The sequence below is a fragment of the Taurulus bubalis genome (genome assembly GCF_910589615.1).
Source record: "Taurulus bubalis genome assembly, chromosome: 1".
NCBI classification, from domain to species: domain Eukaryota; kingdom Metazoa; phylum Chordata; class Actinopteri; order Perciformes; family Cottidae; genus Taurulus; species Taurulus bubalis.
Genome location: NC_136589.1, coordinates 44,234,373 through 44,249,394, shown reverse-complemented (window position 1 = coordinate 44,249,394; position 15,022 = coordinate 44,234,373). Strand labels below are relative to the sequence as shown.

The 15,022-nt window shown below is 50.6% G+C and overlaps 1 protein-coding gene across 1 annotated transcript in view; it reads left to right on the top strand.

The window, feature by feature from the left end:
- lamc1 (laminin, gamma 1) overlaps positions 1–14,376 on the top strand; it is a gene marked incomplete at its 5' end in the record, with an annotated part of 33,151 nt that extends 18,775 nt beyond the window's left edge. The window contains 25 exons of the mRNA XM_079214617.1: positions 598–764; positions 1,682–1,870; positions 2,000–2,117; positions 3,006–3,104; positions 3,283–3,419; positions 3,518–3,640; positions 4,230–4,419; positions 6,286–6,398; positions 6,554–6,775; positions 6,962–7,150; positions 7,292–7,537; positions 7,637–7,790; positions 7,881–8,023; positions 8,163–8,341; positions 8,500–8,656; positions 8,787–8,992; positions 9,082–9,161; positions 9,271–9,408; positions 9,499–9,643; positions 10,457–10,606; positions 10,776–10,890; positions 10,996–11,195; positions 11,679–11,837; positions 11,916–12,015; positions 12,591–14,376. Of these exons, the coding sequence (XP_079070743.1) occupies positions 598–764; positions 1,682–1,870; positions 2,000–2,117; positions 3,006–3,104; positions 3,283–3,419; positions 3,518–3,640; positions 4,230–4,419; positions 6,286–6,398; positions 6,554–6,775; positions 6,962–7,150; positions 7,292–7,537; positions 7,637–7,790; positions 7,881–8,023; positions 8,163–8,341; positions 8,500–8,656; positions 8,787–8,992; positions 9,082–9,161; positions 9,271–9,408; positions 9,499–9,643; positions 10,457–10,606; positions 10,776–10,890; positions 10,996–11,195; positions 11,679–11,837; positions 11,916–12,015; positions 12,591–12,847 (3,976 nt within the window). The 3' untranslated portion in view covers positions 12,848–14,376. The remainder of the gene's footprint in view (positions 1–597; positions 765–1,681; positions 1,871–1,999; positions 2,118–3,005; positions 3,105–3,282; positions 3,420–3,517; positions 3,641–4,229; positions 4,420–6,285; positions 6,399–6,553; positions 6,776–6,961; positions 7,151–7,291; positions 7,538–7,636; positions 7,791–7,880; positions 8,024–8,162; positions 8,342–8,499; positions 8,657–8,786; positions 8,993–9,081; positions 9,162–9,270; positions 9,409–9,498; positions 9,644–10,456; positions 10,607–10,775; positions 10,891–10,995; positions 11,196–11,678; positions 11,838–11,915; positions 12,016–12,590) is intronic.
- Positions 14,377–15,022: the final 646 nt, after the last annotated feature.

The following is a 15,022-nucleotide window of genomic DNA, read 5'->3' as shown; positions in this document are numbered from 1 at the left end:
CCTCCTCTTCGTCAGCTCCACCGCCTTCACCTGAACACGCTCACCTGAGAGCCCCTCGACCAATCGGAGCAGCCCAGAGGCTTCCTGCTTTACGACCCCTCATATTTATTCCAACGTTTCCAGACTTCCAGCCCTGTGGTGGACGTGAAACTCTCCTTGATAGAGCTCCTTGTAGATATGTGTATATCTATATACATAGACACATATCTATATTTGTGTGTAGATTATTGTTCGAACACGGTGTCGACAGCCTCTTTCGTTCTTCAGTTTTCCTTCTCGTCGTCAGTTTTTCCAGCGCTCTCTGCCAGGAAACACCTGAGACGATAAGTGAAGGTGCTGATCAAGTCCCGTCGTGTCGAGAGGGGCTCTTTCCCCGAGGAGGTTTGGCAAAACCTTCACTCAGAGCACGGAGCGGAAAAACCTTATCGGAACCAACGTCATGCCATAAAACTGAGAGATGGAAAGACATGTGATGTCAGCAGGAAGAGCTTGTCATGTCCTCTGTCTCTGGCAGGGAAGAGGTTGACCTGATGGCTCACAGACACAGGGTTGTGTGGTGCAGTTGTGTGTAACGTGTGCGTGTTTCTGTGCCGCCAGGTGTAAGTGTAACGGCCATGCCAGCGAGTGTGTGAAGAACAGCGGAGGACGGCTGGCGTGTAACTGCAAACACAACACGGACGGCGACGACTGCAACGTCTGCAAACCGTTCTACAACGACCGGCCGTGGAGGAGAGCGAGCGCCGACAGCTCCAACGACTGTCTGCGTGAGTTTACTGCAGATACTGCTGCTTTACTGCAGATACCGCTGCTTTACTGCTGCTTTACTGCAGATACTGCTGCTTTACTGCAGATACCACTGCAGATACTGCTGCTTTACTAGAGATACCACTGCTTTACCACTGCTTTAATGCAGATACCGCTGCTTTACTGCTGCTTTACTGCAGATACTGCTGCTTTACTGCAGATACTGCTGCTTTACTACAGATACCGCTGCTTTACTACAGATACCGCTGCTTTACTACAGATACTGCTGCTTTACTGCAGATACCGCTGCAGATACTGCTGCTTTACTACAGATACTGCTGCTTTACTGCAGATACCGCTGCTTTACTACAGATACCGCTGCTTTACTGCAGATACTGCTGCTTTACTACAGATACTGCTGCTTTACTGCAGATACTGCTGCTTTACTACAGATACTGCTGCTTTACTACAGATACCGCTGCTTTACTACAGATACTGCTGCTTTACTACAGATACTGCTGCTTTACTGCAGATACTGCTGCTTTACTACAGATACCACTGCAGATACCGCTGCTTTACTGCAGATACCGCCGCTTTACTGCAGATGTTGTAAACTCTTCCAACTGAAACATTCCAGCATTAAAACAGCAGCTGAAGGAACAGCTGGGTCTGAAGCAGATCACATGAGGAGCTTTAGCAGGAGTCATGACGGCCCCAGGGGGGGGATTGTGGGAGCTGTAGTTCCTGACATTCTTATCACAGATGCATGACCAACAGGGTTCATGGAGCGACCCAGTCCAGTGAATCCATCCTGCAGGAAGTGCTTCTGTTACTCAGTACTGCAGATACTACTGCTTTACTGCAGATACGACTGCTTTACTGCAGTACTGTACTACTGTACTGTAGTACTGGTGTTGATGGTTCCCGTCTCCCTCAGCCTGCGACTGCAATGGGAAGTCTTCTTCGTGTGTCTTTGATGCCGAGCTGTACCGGGCCTCGGGTCACGGCGGTCGCTGCAGCGGCTGCTCCGACAACACGGACGGGCCGCGCTGCGAGCGCTGCCGGGACCACTACCACCGCGACGCCGGCGGCAGCCGCTGCCTGGCCTGCAGCTGCAACACCGTGGGTGAGTTCAGGGACATCCGGGGAAAACGAAACGCCTCCACCTTAATGGTTTGTTAATGCGTGTGTGTGTGTGTGTGTGTGTGTGTGTGTGTGTGTGTGTGTGTGTGTGTGTGTGTGCGTGTGCGTGCAGGCTCGGAGTCTCCTCAGTGTGACAGCAGAGGAGTGTGTGCGTGTAAACCCGGCGTGACCGGAGAGAAGTGTGACCGCTGCCAGTCAGGGTTCCACAGCCTGACGGAGGCCGGCTGCAGGTAACACACACAGGAAGTACACTTTACACACAGGAAGTACATATTTATACACGCTTGTGTATTTGTGGTACACAACTGAGACAGTCCATGAATCAATTAGTTCATTGATTCCTCCTGTGACTTTTACTTTTTGTATTTTTACAGTGTGGTATTAGTACTTTTACTGTAACAGAGTAGTTGTACAAACTACACAAGTACAAGTACTCTGTCGCAGGAAAAGTAATAATACCACAGAGTACTAGAAATCATAAAATTAACGGGCAGATTTATCAATAATGAAATTAATCTCCAGCTGCAGCCTGGGTGTGTGTTAGCCTAGCTTAGCACAAACACTGGAAGCAGGGGGAAACTGTTAGCATAAAGAAATGGAAACAAATAAATCCAGCTTCCAATAACTTCCCCGTTTGTTTAGCAGAAATATAAAAAAAAAGTCAAACTGAGTTTTGACCGCCCTCTGCTAGAGAGATTAGACATGTAAACTGGTGCAGTCTATGGCAGTGTTTTTCAACCTTTTTTGAGCCGCGGTACATTTTCTACAATAAAAAATCCTGCGGCACACCAACAACCAAAAAAGTTACAGAATGTCACATTGTAGCATAATACAGCATATATGGTAGGTAATTATTGCGCTACCTACTGGCATGGAAGAGTATTTAATTACTAGGCCAGCCACTATATTGCAGGCTCAGACGCTCAACAATGGAAAATTATTTGCGGCAACTAAATTATATTTTCTTTGACCGATAAAGTGAAATTGGACATTTTCCCACAGCACACCTGACTATCTCTCATGACACTGCTGTGCCACGGCACAGTGGTTAAAAATCACTGGTCTATGGTGATGGTTGTGTAATGGTCATGTGATCTCTCTCTCTCTCTCTCTCTCAGGTCGTGTTCCTGCTCGCCCTCTGGCAGCACTCAGGAGTGTGACGTGAACTCAGGACAATGTCGCTGCAAAGACCACGTGGAGGGCTTCAGCTGCGACAGGTAACACACACACGCTCACTCACACATTCATTCACTCACTCACACACTCACATATAGACTCAGAACACGGGAGCTGCTTTGCTGACCGTTCCAGCAGCAGCAGGTAGTTTAAGAGGATGAAGCTCCTCTAGTGGCCTGTAGACATCATATATATGTGTGTATGTGTGTTTGTGTGTAGGTGTAAACTGGGCTTCTTCAACCTGGACCCCAGCAACCCTCAGGGCTGCACCCCCTGCTTCTGCTTCCAGCACTCGTCGGTGTGCGACAGCGCTGAGGGCTTCAGCGTCCACGCCGTCAGCTCGTCCTTCTCCAGAGGTAGCCCCGCCCCTCCACCGTAACCACGGAGACGTGTGTGGCGCTGTCGTCAAGCGCTGTAACGTATGTGTGTGTGTGTGTGTGTGTGTGTGTGTCAGATGACGAGCAGTGGACCGGTCAGCAGCGCGATGGTTCCAGTGTCTCCGTCCAGTGGTCTCCCAGTGGACAGGAAGTGTCCCTCATCTCAGACGACTACTTCCCCATGTACTTCGTAGCCCCAGGTACACTCACTCACTCACTCTCACACACAGTTACAGAACTCACTAACTGGTTTCTAACTAGTCAGAGATGATTCACCACAGTGTTTTTATTTATTTTTTATTAGCCTTTATTTTACCAGGTCGGTCCCGTTGAGATACAATGATCTCTTTTCCAAGGGAAGCCTGGCCAAGATAGCAGCATAGACAAAGTTTCAACATACACAAGACACACAGAAATCACATAAAACAGATAAAAGACATTAAAAGATAAAGCAACAGGACAAAAACTCCGGATTTATACCAAAACAAGAACAAGTGCGGTATGAAGCTGCTCCAATTTCCCTCACACGAGTCTTAAAAGTTTCAGTGTGCAGCTGTAAAGGGCAAGTAGCCTCCACAAGCCGTCATGGTATTAGATGAGATATGAGAGATGAGATAGAATATGAGATAGAAGAGATGGGATATATATATGAGGGAGGGAGATTTAAATGTGAGGAACCGGTTTTAAACACCAACTTGATGCAGTGCCTCTATTCACCGCTCATCATCACATGTTAAGAGTCGCACGGTGTTTGATTGACAGCTGAGCGGTTCTATTTGTGCTCCACAGAGAAGTTTTTGGGGAACCAGATGCTGAGCTACGGACAGAACCTGAGTCTGAGTTTCCGGGTCGACCGGCGGGACACCCGGCTGTCGGCTGAGGACCTGGTCCTGGAGGGAGCCGGCCTCCGGGTGGCGGTGCCCCTCATCGCTCAGGGCAACGCCTACCCCAACGAGAACATGCAGACATACGTGTTCAGGTGAGACCGGCAGGTGTTCTAGTGTCTCCCCTCCTCTGATTGATCGCTTTGATCACTGGTCACGACCTGTGATTGGCTGTTTGGTTTGATCACTGGCAGTTAACGCCAGTTGACGCCAAACTGCCCACCGTGAACAGACTAGTGTCACCGTGAACGACCAGATTACGGTGGTAGGGTGACCAGACGATGTCACCCCAATATCTCCCCTTTATTACCACGGTAGTCGTCTTGATATCTCTTCTTTATCTCCCCGGTGTTGTCCCGAAATCATCCCGGTACCTCCTCTTAGTCCTCCCGGTATCTCCTCCCGGTACCTCCTCCTAGTCCTCCCGGTACCTCCTCTTAGTCCTCCCGGTACCTCCTCTTAGTCCTCCCGGTATCTTCTCTTAGTCCTCCCGGTATCCTCCCGGTATCTCCTCTTAGTCCTCCCGGTACCTCCTCTTAATCCTCCCGGTATCTCCTCTTATTCCTCCCGGTACCTCCTCTTAATCCTCCTGGTATCCTCCCGGTACCTCCTCTTAGTCCTCCCGGTACCTCCTCTTAATCCTCCCGGTATCTCCTCTTAGTCCTCCCGGTACCTCCTCTTAATCCTCCCGGTATCCTCCCGGTATCTCCTCTTAGTCCTCCCGGTACCTCCTCTTAGTCCTCCCGGTATCTCCTCTTAGTCCTCCCGGTACCTCCTCTTAGTCCTCCCGGTATCTCCTCTTAATCCTCCCGGTATCCTCCCGGTACCTCTTCTTAGTCCTCCCGGTACCTCTTCTTAGTCCTCCCGGTATCTCCTCTTAGTCCTCCCGGTACCTCCTCTTAGTCCTCCCGGTATCTCCTCTTAGTCCTCCCGGTATCTCCTCTTATGCCGTGTTCACACCAAAACAGTTGCGAAATATTCGCGCATCCAGATTACATGTTAAGTCAATGCACAGCTGCGTTAAAGCGAATTTTTCGCCGAGCGTCGCGATAGAAGCGAAACGGCGTCGCAACGCCGCTTTTTCGCTGTTTCGCTGGCGTTCAAATATTTCAACTCCAGCGAATAATTCGCATGACGCGGAGTTGCGAAAGCCAATCAGCGTTGAGAAGCTCCGCTCGTCACCGCCGTCCGGTCGTCTATGTTGCATCAGCAAAATGGAGGACCAACTTATAGTTGCCGTCTGCGGTCACCCGGTGCTTTACAACACAAACTTTTTACTCCTTCCATGGTCGAGTAACGGAAATGAAGAAGGAGATTTTCGCGGCGAAAAGGGACTGAAGCCCCGCCCACTTTCCCCAGCGATGGTTGCGAAAAACTAAAAAACACCAGCGGCGCGATAGAAGCGAAAAAGCGTTGCGAATTTTCGCAACTGTTTTGGTGTGAACACGGCATTAGTCCTCCCGGTACCTCCTCTTAGTCCTCCCGGTACCTCTTCTTAGTCCTCCCGGTATCTCCTCTTAGTCCTCCCGGTACCTCCTCTTAGTCCTCCCGGTACCTCCTCTTAGTCCTCCCGGTACCTCCTCTTAATCCTCCCGGTATCCTCCCGGTATCTCCTCTTAGTCCTCCCGGTACCTCTTCTTAGTCCTCCCGGTACCTCCTCTTAGTCATCCCGGTACCTCCTCTTAGTCCTCCCGGTACCTCTTCTTAGTCCTCCCGGTACCTCTTCTTAGTCCTCCCGGTACCTCTTCTTAGTCCTCCCGGTACCTCCTCTTAGTCATCCCGGTACCTCTTCTTAGTCCTCCCGGTACCTCTTCTTAGTCCTCCCGGTACCTCCTCTTAGTCCTCCCGGTACCTCTTCTTAGTCCTCCCGGTACCTCTTCTTAATCCTCCCGGTATCTCCTCTTAGTCGTCCCGGTGTTGGCATGCTTGTCAGAATCGGTGAAGCCTGGCTTGTGTTTCAGGCTCCATGACAGCTCAGACTATCCCTGGATGCCGACCATCAGCCACCCCGACTTCCAGAAGCTCCTCCACAACCTCACCGCCATCAAGATCCGTGGCACCTACAGCGAGAAGAGTACGCAACACAACAACAATGATAACAACATCACACAGCACATGAACAACACAACAACATCATCACACAACACATAAAAACACAACACACACAACTACACAACACGTTTATTAAAGATCACTTGGGCATCATGTAACAACGACTCGTCTCTCCAGGTGCCGGTTACCTTGACAACGTCTCCTTGGTAACGGCGAGGCGGGCTCCAGGTGAGCCGGCCCACTGGGTGGAGCGCTGCACCTGTCCTCAGGGTTACCAGGGTCAACACTGTGAGCAGTGCACTCTGGGATATCGACGCGCCCGTCCAGAGCTCGGAGCCTTCAGCGGCTGTGAGCCCTGCAACTGTAACGGACACAGCGAGGCCTGCAACCCTGCCACTGGTACTACTGGTTATACTGGGAATTGACACTGGTTATACTGGGAACTGCCTGCTAGCATTGGTTATACTGAGAGCTGATTGGTAGCATTGTTGTACTGGTTATACTGGTTACTTACACTGGTTATACTGGGATCTGCCTGGTAGCATTGGTTGTACTGGTTCCTGACCACGTCTCTCGTCGGTCCAGGTGCGTGCGACTGTCGGGACGACACGGCCGGCCTCAGCTGTGAGCGCTGTAAAGACGGTTTCTACGGCGACGCCACCCACGGGTCGTCGGCTGACTGTCAGCCGTGTCCGTGTCCGGCTGGAGCCACCTGCGCCGTGGTGCCCAAAACCAGAGAGGTGGTCTGCACCAACTGTCCCGCAGGAACCACAGGTACACACACACGCACACGCATACACACCTGTGTTCTTTGAGGACATTTTGGGGTTCTGAAAAAGTCCAAAATATCCTAGAAAACAAAGAGCTGTCATCAGGTTTTAGATGATTTTATTTGCCCCCCCCCCTCCCCTCCAGGGAAGCGTTGTGAGCTCTGTGACGACGGGTTCTTCGGCGACCCGCTGGGTCAGAGCGGGCCGGTCCGAGTCTGCCGCGCCTGCAAGTGCAGCGACAACATCGACCCCAACGCCGTGGGGAACTGCGACCGTGAGACCGGAGAGTGCCTGAAGTGCATTTACAACACGGACGGCTTCTTCTGCGACCGCTGCCAGGACGGCTTCTACGGCAACGCCCTGGCTAGCAGCGCCGCCGACAAGTGCAACGGTAGAAGGGGGGTTCCCTGTTCAGGGTCTCACCGGCTTCCCCTCTAAGGGCTCTGATAACCTGATGTCTGGTCTCTGATACCCTGGTCTCTGTCCTCAGCCTGCGCCTGCTCTGCGTTCGGTACGGTGGGTGGACAGACCGGCTGCTCTCAGGTCACCGGTCAGTGCGAGTGTCTCCCCAACGTGGCGGAGCGCGGCTGCGGCGCCTGCCAGCCCGGCTTCTTCAATCTGCAGAGCGGCAGCGGCTGCGATCGGTGAGCTCTCCTCTCTCCTCTCCTCGTGACGACGCCGGTCCTGGTGCTTTTCGGGGGGTTTTAATCGGCTCCTCCCACTCGCCTCCACAGGTGCGACTGCAATCCGATTGGCTCCACCAACGGTCAGTGTGACATCACGTCGGGGCAGTGCGAGTGTCAGCCCGGCGTCACCGGCCTGAACTGCGAACGCTGCGAGGTCAACTTCTTCGGCTTCAGCTCGTCCGGATGCAAACGTGAGTGTCTGTCTGTCTGTTTGCCTGCGTGACCTAACGACCTCCTGACGACCTCCTGATGACCTCCTTGTGCCCTAACGACCTCCTGACGACCTCCTTGTGCCCTAACGACCTCCTGACGACCTCCTTGTGCCCTCAGCCTGTGACTGTGACCCCGAGGGCTCCCGCTCCGCTCAGTGTCAGGAGGTCGGGCGCTGCGAGTGCCGTCCCGGCTTCGTGGGCGCGCGGTGCGACATGTGTGAGGAAAACTACTTCTACAACCGCTCCAACCCGGGCTGCCAGCAGTGCCCGTCCTGCTACAGCCTGGTCCGGGACAAGGTGAGCCGGGTTAGGGTTAAACTATTAAAGCATGCAACATGAAACCACTCATGCAAAGCAAACATATGTGGTTAATAATAATTACGTTCATAAAACCAAGGACTGAAGACAAAATGCTAAACCTACGGAGCAGAAGCATAATGTGTGTGTGTGTGCAGGTGAACCAGCAGAGGCAGAAGCTGCACGACCTGCAGACCCTGATCGATGGCCTCGGCTCGGGCCGCGACGCCGTCACCGACGAGGCGTTCGAGGACCGGCTGCAGGACGCAGAGAAAGCGATCATGGAGCTGCTGGAGGAGGCGCAGGCCAGCAAAGGTCTGCTCATCATCACCTGAACAATAACACCAGTCTGCTTACAGATTCTATAACTTACTGATATGTCAGGAACCAGCTCAGCCTTGTTTTTTGGTTTCCGGCCCCTGAACTTTGACCTTTCCCCACACAGATGTGGACCGTGGCCTTCTGGACCGGCTGAGCGGCATCAACAGCACTCTGACGACGCAGTGGAACCGCCTGCAGAGCATCCGCAGCACGGTGGACGACACCGGCACGCAGGCCGACCGCGCGCGCCACCGCGTCCGGGACGCCGAGGACCTGATCGAACGCGCCCGCCAGGAGCTGGACAAGGCCAAGGACGCCGTCGGCAAAGTGGTGAGTGGCGGCGCTGTTTGTCCTGTCGACGGTTAGCTAAACGCGGCCCGCCGAGAGCTCATTAACCAATGGTGGCTTTCTGTCTGCAGGACATCAAACCTCCGAGCGGCACCGGAGACCCGAACAACATGACGCTGCTGGCGGAGGAGGCCCGAACGCTGGCTGACAAGTACGTTGTGAAGAAAAGAGTTTATGACTACTGTTGTTCAGAGGATCTTTGTCTCTGAACAGAGTTTAGTTAGACCACCTACTAAACTACAGAACATCTGTCGTCTTAGGCACAAGATGGACGCCGACCAGATCGAGAAGATTGCCAAAGACGCCAACGACACGTCGACCAAAGCGCACAACCTGCTGCTGAAGACTCTGGAAGGAGAGAGCAAGACGAGCCGGGAGATCGACGAGCTCAACAAGAAGTGCGTCTCCATTGAAGCGTCCTTCACATATTACATATACATATACCCTGAAGTATGAATGTAAACACTGTTTATGTAAACACTGTCCAGGTACAACGAGGCCAAGGAGCTGGCCAAGAATCTGGAGAAACAGGCTAACAAGGTTCAGGCCGAGGCCGAAGACGCCGGAGACAAAGCTGTGAAGATCTTCGCCAACCTGACGAGCGTCCCGACGTTTGACGCCAAAGCCCTGGAGGTGACTTAAAAAGGATCTTGTTTTTTAAAACGGAAACTTAATTATCTCCGCTACCACAGGATTGTTTAACTTTATTTAAATTGATACAATACCGTAACCCTTGTGAGAAGAGACCTATGGTTTAAACAAATTATAAACCGTTAAGTTTAAGTACTTGCAGGAACTTGTCGCAGTGACCGTAAGGTTTCACTAAACCATTAATAAGTACCCCATACAACGTCTGATTTCACTAACAGACACATCTCCGTAACCCTATGGGCTTGTGGGAGTCTAACAAAGCAATAATCATTCATAACCCCCTATTAGTACCTGTAAAGTCACAAAATGGCCGTAGTTTTTTTCGGCGGACGTTTATGAGTCCTGAAGCCTTCCTGGTCCGCCCACGTTATCTAAAACCGCGTCATACAGCACATGCGGAACTGAACGACACAGTTCTTTGACTGAATATCCTTTCTAACATGCCAATGCTTTGTTAGATTCTGATTCTTCAGGTCCTAATCTTCCCAAAAAGGTGTCTTATTAGTATGTGGGTTGTTGTTAAGGCCCTGAACCATACAGTTTGAAAAACTGTGGTACCGCTCAAGGAGGCATTTTTGGGGAATCTGGCTCATATCATGCTGGATGTTCATAGTTATGATCAAAATATGGTATAAAAGTGATGGTATAAAATAACATTATAACTCATTTGGGGTTCATAGGACTACTTGAACACGGGGAACAAGAGGTACAGAAGGTGACTCACATAGGAGATGATGGTTTATAATAAGCATATCTAGACCTCGTGGATAACCCAGCAGCCTTTGCGTCTGTCAGGATGAAGCCAGTAAGATCAAGAAGGAGGCGTCGGACCTCGACAAGCTCATCGACAAGACGGAGAAGGAGTACAACGACCTGAGAGACGACCTGAGGGGCAAAGAGCAGGAAGTGCGCAAGCTGCTGGAGAAAGGAAGGAGTGAGCAGCAGGTACGTTGATGCTAAGCTAGGCTAACTTTAACACACAGTCGACTGGACGGAAGGAGTCGCAGCCGGCTGAAAACATAAAGCCAGATTCGAAAGACAAATGAAACGGTGACATAAAGTTATGATGCGTTTTCTTGTTGACGTCTCACTTCCTGTTTCCTGTCTCTGACAGACTGCAGATCAGCTTTTGGCTCGAGCCGACGCTGCCAAAGCTCTGGCTGAGGAGGCAGCGAAGAAGGGCCAGTCCACCTTTAAAGAGGCCGAGAGCATCCTGGAGGACCTCAGGGGTACTCACTCTCTCTCTCTCTCTTTCTCTCTCTCTCTGTCTCTCTCTCTCTCTAATAAACGTGTTCTCTCTAATAAACGTTCTCTCTGATGTTCTCCTCCTGCAGACTTTGACAAGCGAGTGAACGACAACAAGACGGCGGCGGAGGACGCTCTGAAGAAGATCCCCGCCATCAACGCCACCATCATGGCTGCCAACCAGAAGACCAGGCAGGCGGAGGCGGCGCTCGGCAACGCGGCCGCCGACGCCCGAGAGGCCAAGAACAAGGCGGAGGAGGCCGAGAAGATCGCCGGCAACGTGCAGAAGGTACGACGGAGCCGAGAGACCATATATATGTAGGACTGGGCAGTATGGCCAATAATTCATATCACGATATTTTGTACGATTGTGGTGGTTTCACAGTATTCTTTTTTAAGTAAACACATTTATTCATTGACGCTGGGTATGTTGGTACATAGAGGGTGTTAGGAAGCTAAACCTGGAGGGACTTAGGACCCAGAGGAATGTAGGTGAAAAAAAGGCCGGAAGGGTCTGTCTCTTCTTGTTGTGATAGTGGGCGAGCTGTACCCAGCATGCAGTTCGGCGGTGTAATTTTATAAATGTACAATAATTTGTGTTACAACTTGTTTATGTGTCAAACTGTTGTGTCGTGGTGTTTTACCTGTTGAAGAGCATTAATTGTTATAAAGTTAAAACCATGACTAAAGTTATAAAACCTTGACTACAGTTAGAAAATATATATGTATTAGATGTCATGAAGCATGAATGAAACGAGCGCTGTGTCTTCAGGGCTCAGCTAAGACCAAGCAGGATGCAGAGATGGCCTTCCAGGACACCAACGAGCTGGACAACCAGGTCGGAGACATGATGGACCAGCTGGACGCCGCAGAGCGGGAGCTGCTCCGGAAGAAGGCAGAGGCCGACGCTGACATGATGATGGCGGGAATGGTAGGACGCCGCCTCCAGAGAGATCTGTGGAAACCCGTCTGTTTGTGTGTCGCTTCAACTACGTTTACTTCTCCTCAGGCATCGGACAACGCCAAGGAGGCCGAGGACAACGCCCGCAAGGCCAAGAGCGCCGTGAAGACTGTGCTGTCCACCATCACCGTGCTGCTGGACCAGCTGGGTGAGGACCTGTGAAAATATATATAAAATATTCTCAACTTTAAGCGCCTTGCGCGGAGTCGCACAGCTCATCAATGTCACACTCGGCCAGGGCAGCCAATCGGATGAAGCAAGAGGCGGGCTTTATTACTTTACCACTTCCTTCCTGTTTTCGTGTGGTATCGTCTTTCCTTTTTCTTTAAAATATCGTGAACCCAAAACCTCCGCTTTTTGGGGGCTTTTTCCTCATCCCACAACACAGCAAGGGCAAGAGCGCGACGTCTGCTTGAATCCATTTGGTAAATTAAGTTATATCGCCCACAGGTTTTTGCCAAGGCGTTTTTGAAGCGACTGCGCTTTTAAAAGTCACGTCTGGTGTGAACAGCCCCTTAGGGTTCCCTCCTTCAGCAGCAGGGTTAGGGTTCCCTCCTGAAGGAGCAGGGTTAGGGTTCCCTCCTTCAGCAGCAGGGTTAGGGTTCCCTCCTGAAGGAGCAGGGTTAGGGTTCCCTCCTGAAGGAGCAGGGTTAGGGTTCCCTCCTGAAGGAGCAGGTCCATGCAGAGTTCCTCATCATCACGTCTCTCTCGTCTTCCCTCCAGGAAACATTGACAAAGTGGACCTGAGCAAACTGAACCAGATCGACGAGTCCCTGAAAAGGGCCAAAGGCAAGATGGGCGACAGCGCTCTGGACCGCAAGCTGACGGAGCTGAACGACGCGGCGCGCTCGCAGGAGGACATGATCCACGACTACGACCGGCAGATCCGAGAGATCCGCGCCGACATTTCCAATCTCAACGACATCAAGAACACGCTGCCGGAGGGCTGCTTCAACACGCCGTCTCTGGAGCGGCCGTAGCTCCGCCCCCAACGCCGCCTCACAGCTAACAGCCGGCAACCACGCCGCCCTTTACCAAAACAGTTTCTAATTATATAATATGTTTGTCCTCAGATTCTTGTCTTTGAAGTCAATATTAAGCCACGTTCACGTTTGTTTTGTTTAAGAGAAGCAGCTGTTTTTGTTTTGTTTAAAAAGAGAAGCAGCTGTTTTTGTTTTGTTTAAAAAGAGAAGCAGCTGTTTATTTGGCAGCGACGTGTTTCGGTAGAATGAACTCGGCGGCGGCGAGAAGCCGTGCCGAGAGGCGGACGAGCCTCGGAGGAGAACCAGAACCACAAACCCGACGTGACTGCACAGACAGGAAGTGTCCACTTGTATTACCCATCATGCCCCGGGACAGCTACCTTCACAGTCTTCAACCGGCTGAACGTCCGGCTGGACGCTGTTGGAGCGCTGCGTTATTATTTTAATGTTTAATCAACCGTGTTTTCAGAAACCACACCGTGAAGGAATCCTCTCTTCTTCTTCTTCTTCTTCAGCAGAAGAAAAGTCTTTCACTTCTCTCAGTATTTTCACTCCACTGGTGAACACGAAGCCTCTGAAGTCCACAAAACATGAATATCTTCCTCCCTTTACACACATGAATATCTTCCTCCCTTTACACACATGAATATCTTCCTCCCTTTACACACATGAATATCTTTCTCCCGGCGGAACGCAACACTATGCAACTTTGTACATTTTGCGTAGCGATAATTTGTATCTGATACACTGGTGCTAATAATTATTTCAAATGTTATATTTTTGTGTGAATGTTTTTTTTTTTTTATCATGACATATAGAGTGAGGATTTTTGTTGTTGTTTGTGTAAATATATGCTAAAATAATTCAGGACTGGCTGATTTTTAAGAAATGAGACTCCAACACACACAAAACAAACACAGCCGCATCGAGTTCGATCACAATCAATCAACGGAAACCTCCAGTAAAATATATATGTGAGTATCTACGATGATGTCTGTGGTATGTTATTATTATAATAGGCTCGCTTGTATACGAGCCTCATAGCGATGCTCTGATTGGTCGGGACGTCCTGAGTCGTTCTACGTCGTGTTCTGTGCCTTTAAGACGAGTTTGCTTGTAATCAGTCCTGTTTTCCACTAAACGTTCTTCTACTCGGTACTGAAGCAGGGTTTGTGTTTTTAATCAGGTCACACACACAAACACAAATATGTGCAGAGAATTTGCTCACTTGTTGTATTTCTATGTTTTATTCTGCTCCATCCGGCGGCCGCTCTGCAGACGTGATGCATGAACAGTGTTTTAAATTATAATGGCCCAGCTGTGTGTGTGTGTGTGTGTGTGTGTGTTTGTTTGCATGTGCGTCTGTCTGTGTGTGTGTGTGTGTGTGTGTGTGTGTGTGCGCGCTGCACAGCCTGCAGGATGCCTCCTCCTTGAGTGTTTATCCTGTCGTCATGGTTACAGCCCTGTGAGGACCTGAGTGAACTCTGTAAATCCAAACCTAACATTTGAATAATAAAAGATTACTACAGGAAGTGATGTGTGTCCATGAATCTACTGCAGTACAAGTACATGAATGTACTCAATAGCCAGTAGTCAGTAGTAGCACTCCTCTGGTTGTATAGAAGTGTATGCTTCATGTGTGTCTGAAAGGTAGGGAGGGGTCAGGTTGTTTAGGGCTTTGTAAGTGGTGAGTAATATTTTAAAGTCTATCATGTATTTGACCGGGAGCCAGTGGACGTTGCGTAGGACCGGGGTGATGTGTTCATAGTGGCAGGTGGAGGTGAGAAGTCAGGCGGCAGAGTTCTGAACATATTGGAGTTTATGGAGGACTTTGTTGGGTGAGCCGTAGAGGATGCTGTTGCAGTAGTCTAGTCTGGAGGTTATGAGATCATGGATGAGAATTCCGGTGGTGGCAGAGGACAAGGAGGCCGGAGGCGTGCAATGTTCCTGAGGTTAAAGAAGGCAGTTTGTGATGTGGTTGGCGTGGGGGAGGAAATAGAGGGTGGGGTCGAGGTTGATGATCTGGGTGGAGGGGATGACGATGAAGCCATAAATGTTCAGAGAGAAGGTCTGGGCTGAGCGGGTGAGGGAGTTCGGGCCGATGAGTATTTCAGATTGATCCCAGTTGAGTTGAATTCGGTTTCATCCATGATTTTATATCACTGAGAGTGG